The 19,929-nt window shown below is 45.5% G+C and overlaps 1 protein-coding gene across 5 annotated transcripts in view; it reads left to right on the forward strand.

Annotated features, from left to right (window-relative positions):
- Positions 1-575: 575 nt before the first annotated feature.
- Positions 576-19,929, forward strand: part of zgc:113516 (uncharacterized protein LOC541449 homolog) — a 243,835-nt gene continuing 224,481 nt past the window's right edge. For 3 of the 5 annotated variants that reach the window (XR_007896303.1, XM_051689629.1, XM_051689630.1), the window contains exon 1: positions 576-907. Coding sequence is in view for 3 of the 5 variants with exons in the window: in XM_051689629.1 (XP_051545589.1) it covers positions 785-907 (123 nt within the window). In the remaining 2 variants the exon portion in view is untranslated. The remainder of the gene's footprint in view (positions 908-19,929) is intronic. The other 2 variants (XR_007896304.1, XM_051689631.1) reach the window with 2 other exon arrangements.

Genomic DNA, 19,929 nt, shown 5'->3' on the forward strand with positions numbered 1-19,929 from the left:
AATTTACATTGAAGTCTTAAAGGGCCAGGCAGCTTAAAACCGAGCGTTTTAGACAGAGGGCCAGAGACAGGGTGGAAAATTATTATATATGACTAAAGTATGACTGTTTGGTGCAAAAAAAAAAAAAAAAAAACACAAAAAAAAAAAAATTAAAAAAAAAAAAAACTTTACTAACAATATAAGTGGACCTCAGGGAAGATAATAAAATAAAAAGAGTATGTCATTACCCCTTTAAAGCTTAAAAGGCCATTGTATTGCAAAGAGGGGTTGATATAATATTACAAATCAATTTTCTTTTATGTTCAACAGAGGAAAGAAATTCAAATGGGTAAATTATGATATAATTTTAGTTTTGGGGTCAACTTTTAATTTAAATTATCTACATTATGACGAAAAATGACAACTGGAAACCTAAAACTAGAATGGGTTTAAATGTCATAGATAAACCCTTTTCCTTGGACATCATGCTGTGTCAGACACATAGATAGATTTTTCTTTGGATATAAAGCTCTTTATTCGAAACCAGGGGTTAATCAGTAAACCCTGCAATACCTAAGCAATGAAGATGCCCAAAAGAACATTGTACTTTGATAATCCCACAGTTTTGCTGAGTCACTGGGCACATAAAGGGGTCCTGCGAGTCAACACCAAGAGTCCACCTGACACTGTCTCAATAGGCAACTGAGGTCAGTACACTGACAAGGCCTGTCTAAAGCTTTCATAGGTCTTTATTCAACTGGACAGGGTCATCTGTGCTGTGAATCTGTTAAAAAAAAATTAAAAAATGGAAAGTGATGGAATATTACATTTAGATGTGTGTGTTGATGAGCACACCCCTCGGCCTGGGATTACAAAACTTCTTACAAAACTCAGGCCACAGTGGAAACCAGAAGATATTCAGATCAAGGCAAGTAGATCATAATTTAATATATTAATTGCATTGTTTGTATAGTGAGTGCAACTGACAGCTATTCCTGCACCGCACAGAAGTATATTTACATGCTGTCATTGAGACAGACATGTCTGTGTCTATACACTTCAAAGTTATGTGCTTAAAATAATTGCATAAATAGGCCCACAGTTAAATATAAAATATATATATATATATATATAATCCAGCACACTAAACATTAGTTTCAAAGCACATGATAACATATAAAATCATTTTCCAAAATAAATTGTGTGAAATGAAATGACTCAAAGAATCATGCTCAATGTTACAAAGGAATTTGTATTTGCATAATAACATTAAGACTTCATAAACATATCCAGCAATAGCATATTATAATCATTACAATACTAACTGTGAACTGGAATATTTACTATGAAAACAACAACAACAACAACAACAACATTGCAGCACAATTAATCTTTATAGGTGTTTATACACAACTCTCTGGAATATTTAATTATGATTAGTCAATAGTGGCATGCTGCAGTCAAATGTTTGTATGTAATTAATTGCCATTGTACAGTTACACAGAAAAACCTTTGCCAGGGACAACAGTCAGTTATATATTCTTAGTTTCATGCTTTCTTTTTTCTCATGTAATAAAATAATTTTAATCAATATTTAATGTCCTTTTTTATTATTTATTTGGTATGCAAGATAATATACAGTCAACCTCGACTACGCATAGGTATCCTGATCATTTACTTATGACAAGCTGTATTTAAAGAGACATATTTGCAACAATTTGTTGTAATAAATATTCATTTTGTTTTTGTTTATCTGATCACTCTGTGAACATAAAGTTCTATTTTTCTTATTGTGTTAATTACAGAATACACATTTATATATTGCATCATTGTTGTCTTTAGCCTTGCATTTGCATGCTTACAGCATAAGTTACCATTTGTTACCACTATCACTGACACTAGTTGCATAATTACATTATTAATGATTATTGGTGGGCCAGTGCCAAACAAAAAATGCTGCAAATTCAGTCACAATCCATCAGAGAAAAATCCTTTGAGATCCTGTTTGTACACACTACCAAATGAATAAACATTTAATCAGGTCCAAAAGTTAAAATATAGCCATGTGCACCAGTCACAGGGTCCATGCAGATCACAGTTCAAAATGATCCTGCCAAATATGGTAAAAAGATGCTGTGTGGATACTGTTGTTTTCAAAAGCTTAAAATTTTACTTGAAAGCACACTCAAGATGGCACCGAGTATGGCTGCTGTGTTGCGAGCTCTGACACAACATTGCAGTTTTTTGTTTGTTTTGTTTACAGTTCTTATGTTTTTTGTCTTGGATGTTGTCTGCTTATTGTATATGATAGACGAACACTTTTGGACATTGGTTCTGCAATTGCACACCGAAAACCGGACTTCAATTCCTCAATGCCGACCAGCTATTTACAAACACGCCAGCGGAGCCCTTGCTGGGCTGCCTGGCCACGGAAACGCAGAAGGAAAAGGGGAAATAGAGCTGGCATTCTCATCAGAGTAAGACGTCGCGCAAATCGACCCCCGCTACCCAGTATTCTACTGGCAAATTTTCAATCTCTCGACAACAAGCTCTGCGAGTTGAGAGCGCGGATCTCTTTCCAATGAGAGAGGAGGGACTGCTGCATTATCTGCCTTACAGAAACTTGGATGTCTGCGGAGATTCCAGACTCAGCCATCGAACCCGCGGGGTTCCCCATGCACCGAGCGGACAGAGCGAAAGACCTCTCAGGTAAAAGCAGAGGTAGTGGTGTATGTTTTATGATCAACAAATCCTGGTGTGATCAGAGGAATGTACATTCTATCAAGTCTTTCTGCTCTCCTGATCTGGAATTTCTCATGCTTCTGTGTTGACCATTCTGGCTACAGAGGGAATTCACAGCGGTCATTATCACTGCTGTGTACATCCCCCCACAAGCCGACACAGACCGGGCACTCAAGGAACTGTATGGGAGTATAAGTGAGCAGGAAACCGCACACCCTGAGGCCACGTTCATTGTGACCGGGGACTTTAACAAAGCCAATTTCAAATCAATCGCACCAAAATACCACCAACATATCAGTTTCAACACACGAGGGGACTGGGTTTTGGACCATTGCTACTCTCCCTTCCGGGATGGCAACAGATCCCGTCCCCACCCACCATTTGGCAAATCAGACCACTCTTCCGTTCTCCTTCTGCCCGCTTACAGGCAGAAACTGAAACAGGAAGCACCCACCCTCAGAATGATCCAGTGCTGGTCGGACCAATCAGATTCTATGCTACAAGACTGTTTTGATCACACGGACTGGGAGATGTTCCGGTCCGCCTCTGATGACGACATCAAGGTTTACGCAGATAGCGTAACGTGTTTCATCAGAAAGTGCGTAGAGGACATTGTTCCGACCAAAACAATACGTATCTACCCCAACCGTGTCATAAGAGCGTGCTGGTGGCTGGTGTTTTTATGGACATTTTCAACCTTTCCCTCTCCCTGTTTGTAGTCCCCACATGCTTCAAAACGTCCACCATTGTGCCTGTACCAAAGCAATCCAAAATCACTTGCTTAAATGACTGGCGTCCTGTTGCTCTGACCCCCATCATCAGCAAATGCTTTGAGAGGCTAATCAGAGATTATATCTGCTCTGTGCTGCCTGCCTCACTGGACCCATTGCAGTTTGCTTACCGCAACAACCGCTCCACTGATGATGCCATTGTATCTACACTACACACTGCTCTCTCCCACCTGGAAAAAAGGAACACTTATGTGAGAATGCTGTTTGTAGACTACAGCTCAGCATTCAACACCATAGTGCCCTCCAAGCTTTATGTGAAACTCCGGGCTCTGGGCTTAAACAGCTTGCTGTGCAGCTGGATCCTGGACTTCCAGTCAAGCAGACGGCAGGTGGTTAGAATGGGCAGCAAAATCTCCTCATCCCTGACCCTCAACACTGGAGCCCCGCAGGGCTGTGTTCTCAGCCCACTCTTGTATTCCTTGTACACACATGACTGTGTAGGGCCTTGGCCCACTCAAAATGGCAGCAGAGACCACATGGCCCTTTGTTCTACAATCAAAGGAGAGACATTGAACTCAGTTTCCCAGGATCCTTCACAAATTCACAACTGGATGCGAAGTCCCGCCCATGGACCCAGTCTCAAACGCCATTGGTCGAAAGCGGCCTATGACCGATGACGTCATCTTGTCAATAAAACCAACGGACAGATGAAGTTCGGCCTCTCTGTGCTAAGCTCTGCCTGGCTGTTAAGGGACATCTGTACTGTGCATGTACTGAAGGAGTATTCCCTCCGTTTTGGACTGAGAACAAAGAGACCACGTTTTTCTAACCTCACCATTTGGCCACGGTAGAGTAAGATTAACTTAGCTTTGTTCAAGTCTTATAATATACTTATAACAACCGGTTCAGTTTCACTGTAAAGCAACAGTGAATTTATTTTGAAAAATGGAAAGGTGACCAGTTTCCCTTCTCCCTCTTTTTCATTCAACGTTGACTACTTCCTGCATTCTTCTCCATCGCTGGATCCGAAGAATAAAGCAGAGACGCATCTTTTCGCTGAAGAGAATAAAACAAGGGACCACCAAGACCGTTTCTCCTGACCGCTCAATGCAACAGGAATTCCAACAGACAACCCTACTGAAATCACACAGGATTTCCCAAGTAAGGCTTGATATCTGGGCAGATTTAGTTTAGAAACTGTGATTTTTCTTGTGAAACTAAATCATATTTTTGATTCTAAATGCTGATGTTTTGAGTATATTTGTATGTTAAACTCTGCTCGCTGTTTCGAGTTGGGAGATTTGTATTTAGTTTTCTTTTGGGGTTACGTTTGTTTTGTTGAGTGATCTGAACTAGTAATTCAGTCCCACTGTTACGAGCAGTTACCCTTAATTAAACTGCATGCACTTTTCCTCTCTCTCTCGCTCTCATTTTCTCTCTCTCACTGATATTCATTGAGTGAGCAGCGCTGCGGTTTGTGTTCCACTCAGGCTGGTGAACCGAATTCTCCCGCCTGTTTCGTCAGTTCCTTTGTGTGTCCGCTCATTTCCACCCTCACGTGGTATTAGCTCCATTTTGGATCTAACCCTCCATTTTGAACCTGATCCTCCATTTTGATTCCTTTGTTACCACATCTGGACACACACACACACACACACACACACACACACACTAGCATATAGCTCCACTGTTAGTTTAGGATTTCCTTGATTTATTTTTGGATTATATTCGGATAGTATTGGCTGTGTTCACTACTGCTTGATTATAATAAATCTTGTTATATTATAATAAGTACTCCTGTTTGTTTTTGTTTGAATATTGTGTTGAAGCCAACCTCTGCCACGTGAAGAACTCCCAAGTTACCTCAGAGTACTGTTATTTTATTGGTGTTAGAAACTAACTGTAACTAGATTACTATTAGATTTGTATAGCAATAATTTAACTAGTTTTTTCCCTTTTTGATTATTTTGATTAACAATTAAGATACTCAACCTACAGGGTAGATTTTGTTTTGTGAGACTCAATCAGTAACTTGCTATCATTTTTCTCTTTTCAAAGAGTGGTGCCCCGAGAATAGAATTTAATGAGTATTATATTTAATTATTATATAATTATTTAATTGTTATTTAATTATTCCATAATTAATAACAATTATTGATTATTTCTGATAGTAAAACTGATTTAAACAACCAGTAGCACCTACAACTGTGTGGCAACACACAGCTCCAGTGCCATCATTAAGTTTGCTGATGATACAACGGTGGTAGGTCTGATCACTGACAATGATGAAACAGCCTACAGAGAGGCAGTGCACACTCTGACACGCAAGACCAAGGAGCTTGTGGTGGACTTCAGGAGAAAAGACAGAGAACATAGCCCCATCACCATCAATGGAACACCGGTGGAGAGAGTCAGCAGCTTCAAGTTCCTCGGTGTCCACATCAGAGAGGAACTCACATGGTCCGTCCACACTGAGGCCATTGTGAAGAAGGCTCATCAGCGCTTCTTCCTCCTGAGACGGCTGAGGAAGTTTGGAATGAACCACCACATCTTCACACGGTTCTACACCAGCACTGTAGAGAGCATCCTGACTGGTTGCATCACTTCCTGGTATGGCAATAGCACCACGCACAACCGCAAAGCCCTGCAAAGGGTGGTGCAAACTGCCAGACGCATCATCGGAGGTGAGCTTCCCTCCCTCCAGGACATATATACCAGGCGGTGTGTGAAAAAAGCTCGGAGGATCATCAGAGACTCCAGCCACCCAAGCCATGGGCTGCTCTCACTGCTACCATCAGGCAGGCGGTATCGCAGCATCAGGACCCACACCAGCCGACTTCATGACAGCTTCTTCAACAAGCAATCAGACTTTTGAACTCTTGATCTCTCACGATCAATATCCATCAGCTATACATAGTACTTTATTAATCTTATTATCTCACACTGGACTGTCATAAATTATATTCTCTCTTAACAACACACTGGCAACTGACTATCAACCAACAGCCTGAATGTCAATACAGTACAATACAGCCTACTGTATATTTTAAATACACTTTATATACTAATTTTATTGTATGTGTATTCTATATTATGTGTATGTGTATTCTATATTGTGTGTATTGTATACTGTACATTGTATATTATTATTGTGTTGTGTAATTATGTGTATATTAGATATGTAAATTGTGTTGTGTAAATCTGATTTTTATTGTAAATTGGTATATGTCTCATCACTGTCATGACTGCTATGTTGCTCGGAACTGCACCCAAGACATTCACCCACTGTTGCACTTGTGCGTATGGTTGTGTGACAATAAAAGTGATCTGTTCCCTATCTGTCACTCACTCAACGTTGGTGTCGATGTAGTGACACTAGGGGTCACTCTTGGGAGCCCGAGACACCTCTGGTCTTTGATAAAAGGCCAATGAAAATTGGCGAGTGGTATTTGCATGCCACTCCCCCGAACATACGGGTATAAAAGGAGCTGGTATGCAACCACTCATTCAGATTTTCTCTTCGGAGCCGAACGGTCGATGCTCATTGAGCTGAATACTACTGTTCATTCACCTGCTGGATCTGACGGCGCATTTCAGCGGCTTCTCCCTCCTCTGCACTGGTGCACTGCAGAGAACGCCCCTGGGCGCTTCGGCAGAAAAACTAGAGAGTATATTTTCTGAAAGAGCATTTTTCCCCTCTAAAAGAGTATATATTTCTCTAAAAGAGCGCACACACGGAACGTCTTTTTAAAGACGCGTCTTTTTAAAGATGCTTTTCCGATTGTGTGTTATTCCTGGTTGTGCTCGTTATCTCTCGCCTTCTAACGGTCACGATCACTGTCTTTCGTGTCTGGGCACTGCTCACGCGGAGACAGCGTTCGTGGATGGTCACATTCTCATTGCGAGAATGTGTCCATGGCAACGTTGCGGTCGCGGCTCGCCTTCGTAAGGAAGCGAGCCACCCCAGAGGCTCCCGCCTCGGTCCTTTTACCCACGGGTTTGAGGCCAGCGCGGCTAGCACTGGGGTCGATTTGGGGACCCCAATGGGACCGCCTCCGCCGGGTATCCCCCCGCGGAACTCCCATTCCCCAGCACGCTCGTCTGCCCCGATCGGGCTTCCGGGTGAGTCCGCCGGCTCGTCTCACGGCGAGTTCGACCTCTTATTCGGAGCCCGCGAAAGTGATGAACTCTCGAGCGCAGCATCGGAGAGCGGGCTCGTCCAGTCGGAAGCCTCGGCTGGGCTCCTCCCTTCAGGGTCGATCGCCCAGTCACAGGCTGACGCGGAGATGACGACATGCTTTCCCGGACAGCCGCGAGCGTCGGTTAGAGTGGATTTCACCGCTCTTCCCTGAACCCTCGCGGCTCTGTGATTGGTTCCTGGGCTCGCGGCACCGCTCAAAGCCACGCCCCGCCCCGTTCCTTTCTTCCCGGAAGTGCATGAAGAGCTGACAAGATCGCGGGAGGCACCTTTTACTGCCCGGTCCCGATCTTTTCAGCTTCCCCGCACTCACTACCCTCGATGGTGGGGCGGCCAAGGGTTATTCGGCAATCCCCCGGTGGATAAAGGCGCTCGCGGTGCACCTATGCCCGCAGAGCGCCGCCACCTGGCGTGGGTGCCCAAAGCCCCCGTCCAAGGCCTGTAGGTTTACGTCGTCTCTGACGGTCAAAGCCTACGGCGCTGCTGGACAAGCCGCCTCCGCCCTGCACGCCATGGCTCTCCTGCAAGTCTGCCAAGGCGCTAAAGGAACTGCACGAGGGTAGTTCCGCCCCAAGATTGATGCAGGAACTGCGCTCGACGACCGACCTCGCTCTCCGAGCGACGGAGGCCACGGCACGGTCTCCCGGGCGGACGATGGCCACACTAGTGGTCCAGGAGTGCCACCTTTGGCTCAACCTGGTCGAGATGGGTGAGGCCGACAGGACACGATTCCTTGCTGCCCCCATTTTCCAGGCGGGCCTATTCGGCGACACTGTCGAGGACTTTGCCCAGCAGTTCTCGATGGTAGAGCAGTAGATGGATGCTAGCCGGCTTGTCCTGCCCCGGTGTGGCTCAAGATCCCCCCATCTACTCATCGCCGAGGGCGTCCCCCTGCGGTGACTGCACCGGCTCCGCCGCAGCCCACCCCTCCGGCCCGGCCCCGGCGTGGAGCCCACCGCAGGAAGCCGACGCCACCCGTCTCACAGCCGGCACCGAAGAACCCACGGAGGTCTTCGAAGTGCCCCTGAGACGGGCGACCCAGGGACAACGAAACCCGCTGCTCTGGAGCTGGTAAGCAGATCTTCTTTTTGTTACCTTTTGCATTTAATTGCGCTGCATGCCCAAGTGGCTGCAGTACTCAAGAGCTCCGCAAGAGTGGTTTCCTTGTTCCCTGGGTCACATATTCGGTGTGTACGGTTGGCATCACGACCACCGTCCACCACTCCATTTGGCAGGTTGGCGCTCCAGCGGCGGTCTCCCACCCTGAGCGCCCAGCTGTGGCACAAATCCGCCCCCGATGTGACAGTCTCCACGGGTCATGAGGACAGGCCTCTTCCTCCCCCGTCCCAGGCTGTTCCGGGGGTGGTCACAAGGAGCCAGGTAAGTGCTTCGATGTCCTCGGACTCAGCACGGCCACGATGGGGTGTGGCACCTCAAGCTCCGCCCCGCCGCGAGGCCCCACCCGCTGGTACATCAGATGACGTTGTCCCTTTGGTCCCCCTTGCGCGGAACTCGGGTGCATGGCTTGCGCTTTCCAGTCCGTCGCGAGGGCTGGTCCGGACCGTCCGACTCGGCTGCACGATTCACTTCGCTGGGCATCCGCCCAGGTCCAGCGGTGTCCACTTCACCTTGGTGAAAGATGGAAACGCTGCTACCTTGCGCGGAGATCGCTACCCACCTATGGAAGGACGCGATAGAACCTGTCCCTCCAGCCGAGATGAAGAGGGGGTTTTACAGCCCCTACTTCATTGTACCGAAAAAAGGCGGTGGGTTGCGGCCAATCTTGGACCTGCGAGTACTGAACCGGGCCTTACACAGACTCCCGTTCAAGATGCTGACGCAAAGACGCATTCTAGCGAGCGTCCGGCATCAAGATTGGTTCGCGGCGGTAGACCCGAAGGATGCGTACTTTCACGTCTCGATCCTTCCTCGACACAGACCCTTCCTGCGGTTTGCGTTCGAGGGTCAGGCGTATCGGTACAAGTCCTCCCTTTCGGCCTGTCCCTGTCTCCTCGCGTCTTCACGAAGATCGCAGAGGCTGCCCTTGCCCCGTTAAGGGAGGTGGGCATTCACATTCTCAACTATCTCGACGACTGGCTAATCCTAGCTCACTCTCGAGACGGGTTATGTGCACACAGGGACCTGGTGCTCTCACACCTCAGCCGACTAGGGCTTCGGGTCAGCTGGGAAAAGAGCAAGCTCCTCCCGGTTCAGAGCATCTCTTTTCTCGGTTTGGAGTTGGACTCAGTCTCCTTGACGGCGCACCTTATGAACGAGCGCGCCCAGTCGGTGCTGGCCTGTTTGAAGGCGTTCAAACAGAAAACAGCGGTTCCACTGAAACATTTTCAGAGGCTCCTGGGGCATATGGCGTCCTCGGCGGTGGCCACCCCGCTCGGGTTGATGCATATGAGGCCGCTTCAGCACTGGCTCCAGACTCGAGTCCCGAGACGGGCATGGCGCCACGGGACACACCGCGTGGCCATTACGTCGGTCTGTCACCGTCTTTTCAGCCCTTGGACCGACCTCTCGTTTCCACGAGCAGGTGTTCCGCTAGAACTGGTCTCCAGGCGCGTCGTGGTCACGACAGACGCCTCCAAAATGGGCTGGGGCGCTGTTGGCAACGGGCACGCAGCTGCCGGCCTCTAGACGGGTCCGCAGCTGCGTTGGCACATCAACTGCCTCGAGTTACTGGCAATTCTGCTCGCCCTGCGGAGGTTCCGGCCGTTGATCCAGGGCAAGCACGTGCTAGTTCGGACAGACAGCACGGCAGCGGTAGCATATGTCAACCGCCAAGGCGGTCTGCGCTCCCGCTGTATGTCATAACTCGCCCGCCGTCTCCTCCAACGGAGTTAGCAGCACCAAGTCGCTGCAAGCCACTCACATCCCGGGCAACCTCAACACTTCGGCGGACGCGCCGTAACAACAGGTTACCCTCAAGGGAGAGTGGAGACTCCACCTTCAGGTGGTCCATCTGATTTGGAGTCGATTCAGTCAGGCACAGGTGCACCTGTTCGCCTCCCAAGAATCCTCCCACTGCCCGCTCTGGTACGCCCTCACCGAGGCCTTCCTCGGCATAGACGCGCTGGCACAGCTGGTCCCCTGGCATTCGCAAATATGCGTTTTCCCCAGTGAGCCTGCTCGCACAGACCCTGTGCAAGGTCAGGGAGGACGAGGAGAAGGTCGTCCTGGTAAGCACCCTACTGGCCCGCCCAGACGTGGTGCTCGGACCTCACGCTCCTCGTGACAGCTCCCCCCAGGCAAATTCCCCTGAGAAAGGCCCTTCTTTCTCAGGGAAGGGGCACCATCCGGCACCCGCGCCCAGACCTCTGGAATCTCCATGTCTGGCCCCTGGACGGGACGCGGAAGACCTAAGCCATCTCCCACCTGCAGTGGCAGACACATTCACTCAGGCTAGGGCTCCCTCTACGAGGCGCCTGTATGCCTTTAAGTGGTGTCTGTTCGCTAAGTGGTGTTCTTCCCATCAGGAAGACCCCCAGAGGTGCGCAGTCAGATCAGTGCTTTCCTTCCTGCAAGAGAGGTTGGAAAGGAGGCTGTCCCCTTCCACCTTGAAGGTGTACGTTGCTGCCATAGCAGCACACCATGACGCAGTCGACGGTGAGTCCTTAGGGAAGCATGATCTGATCATCAGGTTCCTAAGAGGCGCCAGGAGGCTGAATCCCTCCAGGCCACGCCTTGTTCCCTCATCGGACCTCTGTAGTTTTTCAGGGTCTACAGAGAGCCCCCTTTGAGTTTTGCAGTCAGCCGGGCTTAAGGCACTCTCCTTGAAGACTGCCCTCCTGACTGCGCTCACTTCCATCAAGAGGGTAGGTGACCTGCAAGCGTTCTCTGTCAGCGAAACGTGCCTGAAGTTCGGTCCGGGCTATTCTCACGTGATCCTGAGACCCCCGACTGGGCTATGTGCCCAAGGTTCCCACCACTCCTTTTAGAGACCAGGTGGTGAACCTGCAAGCGCTGCCCCAGGAGGAGGCAGACCCAGCCCTGGCATTGCTGTGTCCGGTGCGCGCTTTGCGCATCTATTTGGATCGCACGCAGAGCTTTAGACTCTCTGAGCAGCTCTTTGTCTGCTTCGGTGCACAGCGGAAAGGAAGCGCTGTGTCCAAGCAGAGGATCGCCCACTGGCTCATTGACGCCATAACTATGGCATGTCTCGCCCAAAACATGCCGCCCCCGGTAGGGCTACGAGCCCATTCTACTCGTGGTGTAGCGGCTTCTTGGGCCCTGGCCAGAGGTGCCTCTCTAACAGACATTGCAGAGCAGCGGGCTGGGCAACACCCAACACCTTTGCAAGGTTCTACAACCTCCGGGTGGAACCGGTTTCGTCCCAGGTAGTGGCACGCAACACAAGCGGATAAGCCCGGGATAGCCGGCCGGGTGTATCGCTTGCACATAGCGCCTTCCACCTCCTTTTGAGCTGAAGACGTGCGCTGTTAATTCCCAGTAGTGTTCACAAAGGTTGTTTCCTGGTTGACTTCCTCCGAGCCCTGTGGCAGTCGAGTTTTCGGAGAGATTCGCTGCCGGCCCAGTACACGCGCTAACTAAGAGCCCGGTTCTGGGGTAGGTGCTCCGCATGTGGCGGTTCCCTGTAAGGCTAACCCCATGCGATCTATATCTTCCGCTAGTTCGTTTCCCTACTGGCAAACTGCGTCTTCCTTGGGCAGAGCCCCTCAGTCTCCATGTTGTAGTAACTCCTCCCCCATTGGGTAGGATCTACCTTGAAGGCTCTCCACATGGTTGGAAAGACCATGTGATGTATTCTTCCACTTAAATATCCCCCCTCTCTTGGGGCGAGGTGTGGTCTCCGCGGTGTCCTCCCCTTGGGAGGGACACCCCCTGACTAGACCTGGCGGCCCAGTCGGATAATCCCCCTTCTTTTTTAGGGAGTGGAAAAAGAGAAGGGGAAAGAGGCCATGACTGGGTTAAGCCTGTCTCTATCTCTGGGTAGTCGACTTGTCCCCAAAAAGGGCCGTTCGACACTCATAACTGTGTTGGGGGAGGTTACGTGTCGACCTGGTGTGCTGGCTATGAGGCACACAGCAAGTCTGCCCACCACACACCGCCAGTTCACGTAACCCAGTTCAGCCTTGTGGCATTTTGTATAGGGACCCCTAGTGTCACTACATCGACACCAACGTCGAGTGAGTGACAGATAGGGAACGTCATGGTTACTGGTGTAACCTCCGTTCCCTGATGGAGGGAACGAGACGTTGGTCCCTCCTGCCACAACGCTGAACTACCCGCTGAAATGGCCGGACCTTATATCGGCTCCTCAGCGTAAAACCTGAATGAGTGGTTGCATACCAGCTCCTTTTATACCCGTATGTTCGGGGGAGTGGCATGCAAATACCACTCGCCAATTTTCATTGGCCTTTTATCAAAGACCAGAGGTGTCTCGGGCTCCCAAGAGTGACCCCTAGTGTCACTACATCGACACCAACGTCTCGTTCCCTCCATCAGGGAATGGAGGTTACACCAGTAACCATGACGATTTTTGATTTGATTTGAAAAGATGCTAAGAACTTTGTAGGTCCTTTTATCTACTGGGGAATGGAGATATTACTGTGGTGGAGATAACACAAAGTGACTGAAATACAGCTATACAAAAAAAAATAAAAAAAATAAATTGAAAACATTACAATCAGGGCTGTCAATTGCTTAAAATATTTCATTCCAATTTATCACATATTTTTTGTACATAACATATTAAAGTCTTCATTTCCAAGACTTAAAAAATAGGCCTGTTGGTAATTATTAGGTTTGGCAATTTGTATGTATGACACTCATAAGCTAGATTATTTTATTTTTTTCTCCCCAATTTGGAATGCTCAATTCCCAATGTGCTCTAAGTCTTCGTGGTGGCGTAGTGACTCACCTCAATCCAGGTGGTTGAGGACAAATCTCAGTTGCCTCCGTGTCTGAGACCATCAATCCATGCATCTTATCACATGGCTTGTTGAGCGCATTACCGCAGAGACATAGTGTGTGTGGAGGCTTCACGCTATTCTCTGCGGCATCCACCCACAACTCACCACGCGCCCAACCAAGAGCGAGAACCACATTATAGCGACTACAAGGAAGTTACCCCATGTGACTCTATGCTCCCTAGCAACTGGGCCAATTTGGTTGCTTAGGAGACCTGGCTGGAGTCACTCAGCACACCCTGGATTCGAACTCGTGACTCCAGGTGTGGTAGTTAGTGTCAATACTCGCTGAGCTACCCAGGCCCCCATAAGGTGGATTTCTACATGTTCATTACTCGTCTCACTCTCACAGTTAATCAACAGATTCTATACATCTCAAACTACATAAAACAGGAAATGCACAAACCTTCAATATTTCAGTAATAAAACAATGAGTGCATTTACATGCACGGTCTTACACCAATTATGCTTAATAGGCTGACAATGCGCATGGTCATGTAAACGCAATAAACAGCATTCCCTTATAAGGTCATAAACGGCGTAAGACTAAACCGATCAACACAGGTAGATTTTTGCCCATTACACTAATTTTGCGTGGTATGTGAACACCTTTACCGGTGAATACATCTCTTTACGGTTTGATGTCAAAAGCAGAGAATAAGGCAGTTAATTCAAATCTCTTGTACACAATTGTGGTGGAAATTCTGTAATAAAAGATTCAAAAGACCATGGTGCCTTTCTGAAAGTATTCAATGAACATATTTGCAAGCAGACTCAAACCGTATAGAGACTTCACTCTCAGGTGATGAGCAATGAAACCCCCAAACTCTCCAGCCTATATGGGCCCTAGGATGCAGCTGGATTCCATCATCCTGCATTTCTGATGCACACAGTACAATTTGTTTCCCTCTGGGGTAACCACAGTCCCCTCCAACTGGCTGGATCTGGCCCAGGGTCAGTGTTTTGCACGTGTTCATCACGTAGTTCTTTTAGCATCCCCAATACGTTTGTCACATTTCCATCAGGCCCAGTGTTCATGGGTATGTACATGCAGCACTGGTCACCAGTTACTGTACAGACCCCTTCATCAGGTGCTTGCATGGTCTCAATATTAACCTGTTTTTCATTGTCATTAATGAGGTTGCGTGTAATTGCAATTTATGGCATCTAGAGCTGCAATAGTATAAGTCAAGTCAAGTCATTTTTATTTGTAGAGTGCCTTTCACAACACACATCATTTCAAAGCAGCTTTGCAGAAAATAATGGATTAACAGAAAATTAAACTGTAATATCTATAAAGTCTTAGAGTCATCATTGAGTAGTTTGATTAAATATGACTGAATTGTGCATAAAAATAAGTAATTAAATAATAATTTTATTTAGAAAACCAATGAGCAAACCGAAGGCGACTGTGGCAAGGAACACAAAACTCCATGAGATGTTGGTTAATGGAGAAAAATAACCTGGGAGAAACCAGGCTCACTGTGGGGCCAGTTCCTTCTGGCTAACATCATGAATATAATGCCAATATTACTTAATTATGTATAGTGCAAGTTATGGTTTAAACTTATTAAACTAAGTAAGTGTTAAGGACCAGTGTTTAAACAAAGATTTTGTAAGAACTGTAAGATTAATGACTAATGTCTTTGAAGTCCATCCTGGATTAACTGCATTGGTTCATATAGATGCATTGTCCTTTGTTAGTTGGCTGATGAAGACTTTTGTTGGCAATTTATTGATAGTCTATGTATTCCATTTCAAGAGTGTAGTCCATCATTAGACCAAGGGGTTCAGTGAGGTGCTTTGCAGTTCAACCGGCTGGTAATTTTGGTGAGGTCCATCCTAGGTCCAAGGTTCAGGCAGTAGCATATGATGTATCCCATGTCTTATAGTTGGAGTTGGCATCAGTTCATCCTCTGAAGTCCATCGTAATAGACTGAAGTGATGTCTGGCTGGAACTGGCTGCTTTTAGTCATCATCACTCATACAGACACGAAGCAGGAATGGAGCTGGATCTGGCCGGCTCTGGTGACCTCGGGATAGGAGTCTGCCTGTAGATGTAAGGAAGCCTCTTTGCTTCCAAATGGCCCCAAAATTCTGCACCACCCCGAATGCATATCCACTGTCTGTGTAAATGTTAAAAGACTTACAAATAGAATAATATTAGCATAGATACTATTACATTTTTTTCAGATTTATAGATCATAATCAGTGTTTCTGGTTCCGACAGACTTAACTAAAGCAGCCTAATTGTGAATTGATGGATAAATTAGGTGTATGCCTGGCTAAATAGATAAGTCTTTAGTCTAGACTTAAACTGAGTGAATGTGTCTACATCTCGAACAGTGTTAGGAAGACTATTCCATAGTTTAGGAGCCAAATATGAAAAGGATCTACCTCCTTTTGTGGATTTTGATTTTCTAGGAACTATTAATAGGCCAGAATTTTGCGATTGTAATGAACGTGATGAAATGTAGCGTGGTAGAAGGTCACTTAAGTACTGTTCAAAGCTTTGTACGTAGTTGTAATTTTTTTAAACTACTTATTTTAAAACTTTCATTTTAACAGAATTTTAAAATTAATATGAAATTTAACAGGTAGCCATTGTAACGACAATAAAATGGGGCTAATATGATCATATTTCTTGGTTCTAGTCAGCACTTTGGCTGCTGCATTTTGAACCAATTGAAGTTTATTTATTGAACTTGCTGGACATACTCTCAGTAATGCATTACAATAATCTAGTCTTGAGGTCATGAACGCATGAATTAGTTTATCGGCATCAACAACAGAGAGCATGTAATTTAGTCGTAATTTAGCAATATTTCTTAGGTGGAAGAATGCTGTTCTACAAATATTGGTAATTTGATTTTCATAGGACAGATTGGTATCAAATATAGCCTAAGTTCTTTGCTGTTGAAGACAATGTCTTCACCCCATGGATGTAGACAATGTCTACATCCATCGCGAGTCAAATAATATTTTAGCTGCTTATTTTTAGAGGTTTTCGGTCCAATAATTAGTACCTCTGTTTTGTTGGAATTGAGTAGAAGGAAATGTCTGGCCATCCAATCTTTAATTTCATTGATACACTGTGCTAATTTGGAGAATTGTGACATTTCATGGGGTTTAAAAAAAATATAAAGTTGGGTATTGTCGGCATAACAGTGGAAACTTATTCCATGATTTCTGATAATATCTCCCAGGGGAAGCATATATAAGGAGAAAAGCAGAGGCCCTAAAACTGATTCCTGTGGTACTCTATACTTAACTTTTGTTTAATTTGACAATTCCTCGTTTACATAGACAAAGTGATAGCGGTCTGCTAAATAGAACCTAAACCATGCTAATGTAAGTCCACAAATACCAACATAATTCTCTTGCCTATTCAAGAGAACGTTGTGATCTATTGTGTCGAAGGCAGCACTAAGATCTAAAAGCACTAGAAGAGAAATGCAGCCGCGATCAGATAATAACAGCAAGTCATTTGTAACTCTGATAAGTGCGGTCTCTGTACTGTGATGTGGCCTAAATCCTGACTGAAATTGTTCATATATACTATTTCTATGTAGAAATGAACACAGTTGGGAGGACACTACATTTTCTAGTATTTTCAACTTAAACGGGAGATTTGAAATCAGTCTATAATTAGCCTATTCACCAGGATCAAGTTGTGGCTTCTTAATAAGTGGTTTGATAACTGCCATTTTAAAGTTTCTTGGGACATGTCCTAAGGATAGCGAGGCGTTAATAATATTAAGAAGAGGTTCTGAGGTTACAGGGAATACCTCTTTTAAGAGCTTAGTTGGTATTGGATCTAACATACATGTTGTGGCTTTTGATGTTTCGATAAGTTTTATTAGCTCTTCATGACCTATGACAGCAAAGGATTGAAGTTGCACATGAGGAAAATTATGAGACACTCTTTTCTGAGGTACTGTGACAGATGATTGCATAATTCCAAATGTATTTCTGATTATTTCAATTTTATCAGTAAAGACATTTATGAAGTCATTACTATTATGCTGCGACGGAATACCTAGTTCAGTTGAGGCTTTATTCCTAACCAATTTAGCTACAGTACTGAATAAACACCTAGGATTGTTGTGGTTATTTTCTCTGAGTTTGCTAAAATATGCTGACCTGGCAGCTTTAAGTGCCTGTCTGTAGCTACAGACACTGTCCTTCCATGCACCGCGAAATACCTCTAATTTTGTGTTCTTCCACTTGTGCTCCATTTTCCGAGCTGCTCTCTTGAGAGCATGTGTTTGATCATTGTACCATGGTGTGGGCTTTTTTCTTTAATTTTCTTTAATCGAGGGGTGGCACCCTACCAAGAGTGTTAGAGAAGACTGTATTTATATTTTCTGTTATTTCAGACTTTGGGGCTTACTGAGTGCATGAGATAGATCTGGAAGATTATTAGTGAAGCTATCTTTAGTGGTTGAAAGAGTAGTTCAACCTGAAAGATAGTGTGGTGTAGATTGAGTAACATTAGCTGATCGCAGCATACAAGAGATGAGGTAATGATCTAAGATGTCATCGCTCTGTGGTAGAATTTCTATAGTATCAACATCAACTTCATATGACAGTATTAAATCTAGCATATGATTATAGCAATGCGTTGGTCCTGTCACATTTTGTCTGACTCCAAGCGAGTAGAGAATATCGATAAATGCTAATCCCAATGTCTAATTTTCATTATCTATGTGAAAGTTGAAGTCACCAACAATTAAAGCTCTATCTACAGTAACTACTAGATCTGATATAAAATTTGCAAATTCACTAAGGAAATCAGAATAAGGCATGTGACTTATATACTGTAGCAATGGCAAAAGACGATTGAGATTTTTTATTTATATCTGATGGTGTCACATTTAGCATTATTAGGTCAAAAGACTTAAACTTGTATCCTGTCCTCAGAGTAACACCAAAAACGTCACTGTAAATTATAGCAACACCTCCACCTCGACCCTTCAGACGAGGCTCATGTTTATAACAATAACCTGAGGGAGTAGATTCATTTACAATTAGTGCTTTGGTTGAAAGAGATCTAATGTTTAATAGCCCTACCTTTATATGATGTTTATCTTCAATTGTTTTGTTTTGTTTTTTTTCAATTTTGACCTTAATCAAATTATTTTTCTAGATGATTTAGTGAGGGGGAATGTGTTTGGTAGTTCGGGGAACAGACACAGTCTCTGTATAATATCTAGGTGATACAGTCTCTATGTGTTGTAGTTTATGTGACCTGTGTGATGTCTCAAGGCAGCTAGCAGATGTTCGGATTAACCAGTTTTCCTGCTTCCTGACCTGGGCCCCAGTTAGTGAAATACTATCACTGTTAATACTATGTGCCAAATTACTAGAGACGAGAGCGGCACCTTCCCTGGAGGGATAGAGTCTGTCTCTCTTTAGCAGGTCAGGTCTACCCCAAAAACTCTTCCAATTGTCTATAAATCCTGTGCTATTCTCCGGACACCACTCAGACATCCAGCCATTCAGTGACACTAATCTACTATAAACCTCGTCACCACAATGACTGGGAGGGGGCCAGAGCATATTACAATGTCTGACATCGTTTTTGCAAGTTCACACACCTCTTTAACATTATCTTTAGTGATCTCCGACTGGCGAAGCCGGACATTGTTAGTGTTGACATGAATAACAATTTTAGAAAATCTAAATTTAGCATTAGCCAGCACTTGTAAATTTGGTTTGATGTCAGATGCCTGAGCCCCCGAAATGCATTTAACAATGGTGGCTAGAGTCTCTATTTCCACGTTCCTTACAATAGAGTCACCAATAACAAGGGCTTTTTCAACATGATTCAGTGAACAATGGGTTCTTCACTGTGGGGAGAATCGATTGGAAACCCTAACAGGAACAGGAGAGTGGTGTCGCTTTGCTGAGCGATTATGCTGCCGAGACATCACCCAAACGCCCTGCTGCAGGGGCTCTACAGCCAGAAACAAGTGTGTGGCTTGCTCGCTGTACTGTATGCATCCGAAACAGTATCTACTGGCTTCTCTTTCTCACTGACCTCCACTAGCGTTCGGATGCGTGTCTCTAACTCATTAACCTTCTCCATCAGCCTGACTAATTCCTTACATTTATCACATGTGAATCCCTCACTGCTGATGGAAAAAGCTATAGTAAACATGTGGCATGCAATATAGGAAGCAATAACATGAGCAGATGCCATGACTTACCGCAATTGTTTGTTGTTGGTTGTTTCTGAGTGGCGAGGGTTTGAGATCAATGTGAATCCCTCTTATGCATTTGTTTGTTGTTATAGTTGTAATTGAGCGGCAAGGGTTAGAGATCGATGTGAATCCCT

Source organism: Myxocyprinus asiaticus, chromosome 46, assembly GCF_019703515.2.
Source record: "Myxocyprinus asiaticus isolate MX2 ecotype Aquarium Trade chromosome 46, UBuf_Myxa_2, whole genome shotgun sequence".
In the NCBI taxonomy this organism is placed as follows: domain Eukaryota; kingdom Metazoa; phylum Chordata; class Actinopteri; order Cypriniformes; family Catostomidae; genus Myxocyprinus; species Myxocyprinus asiaticus.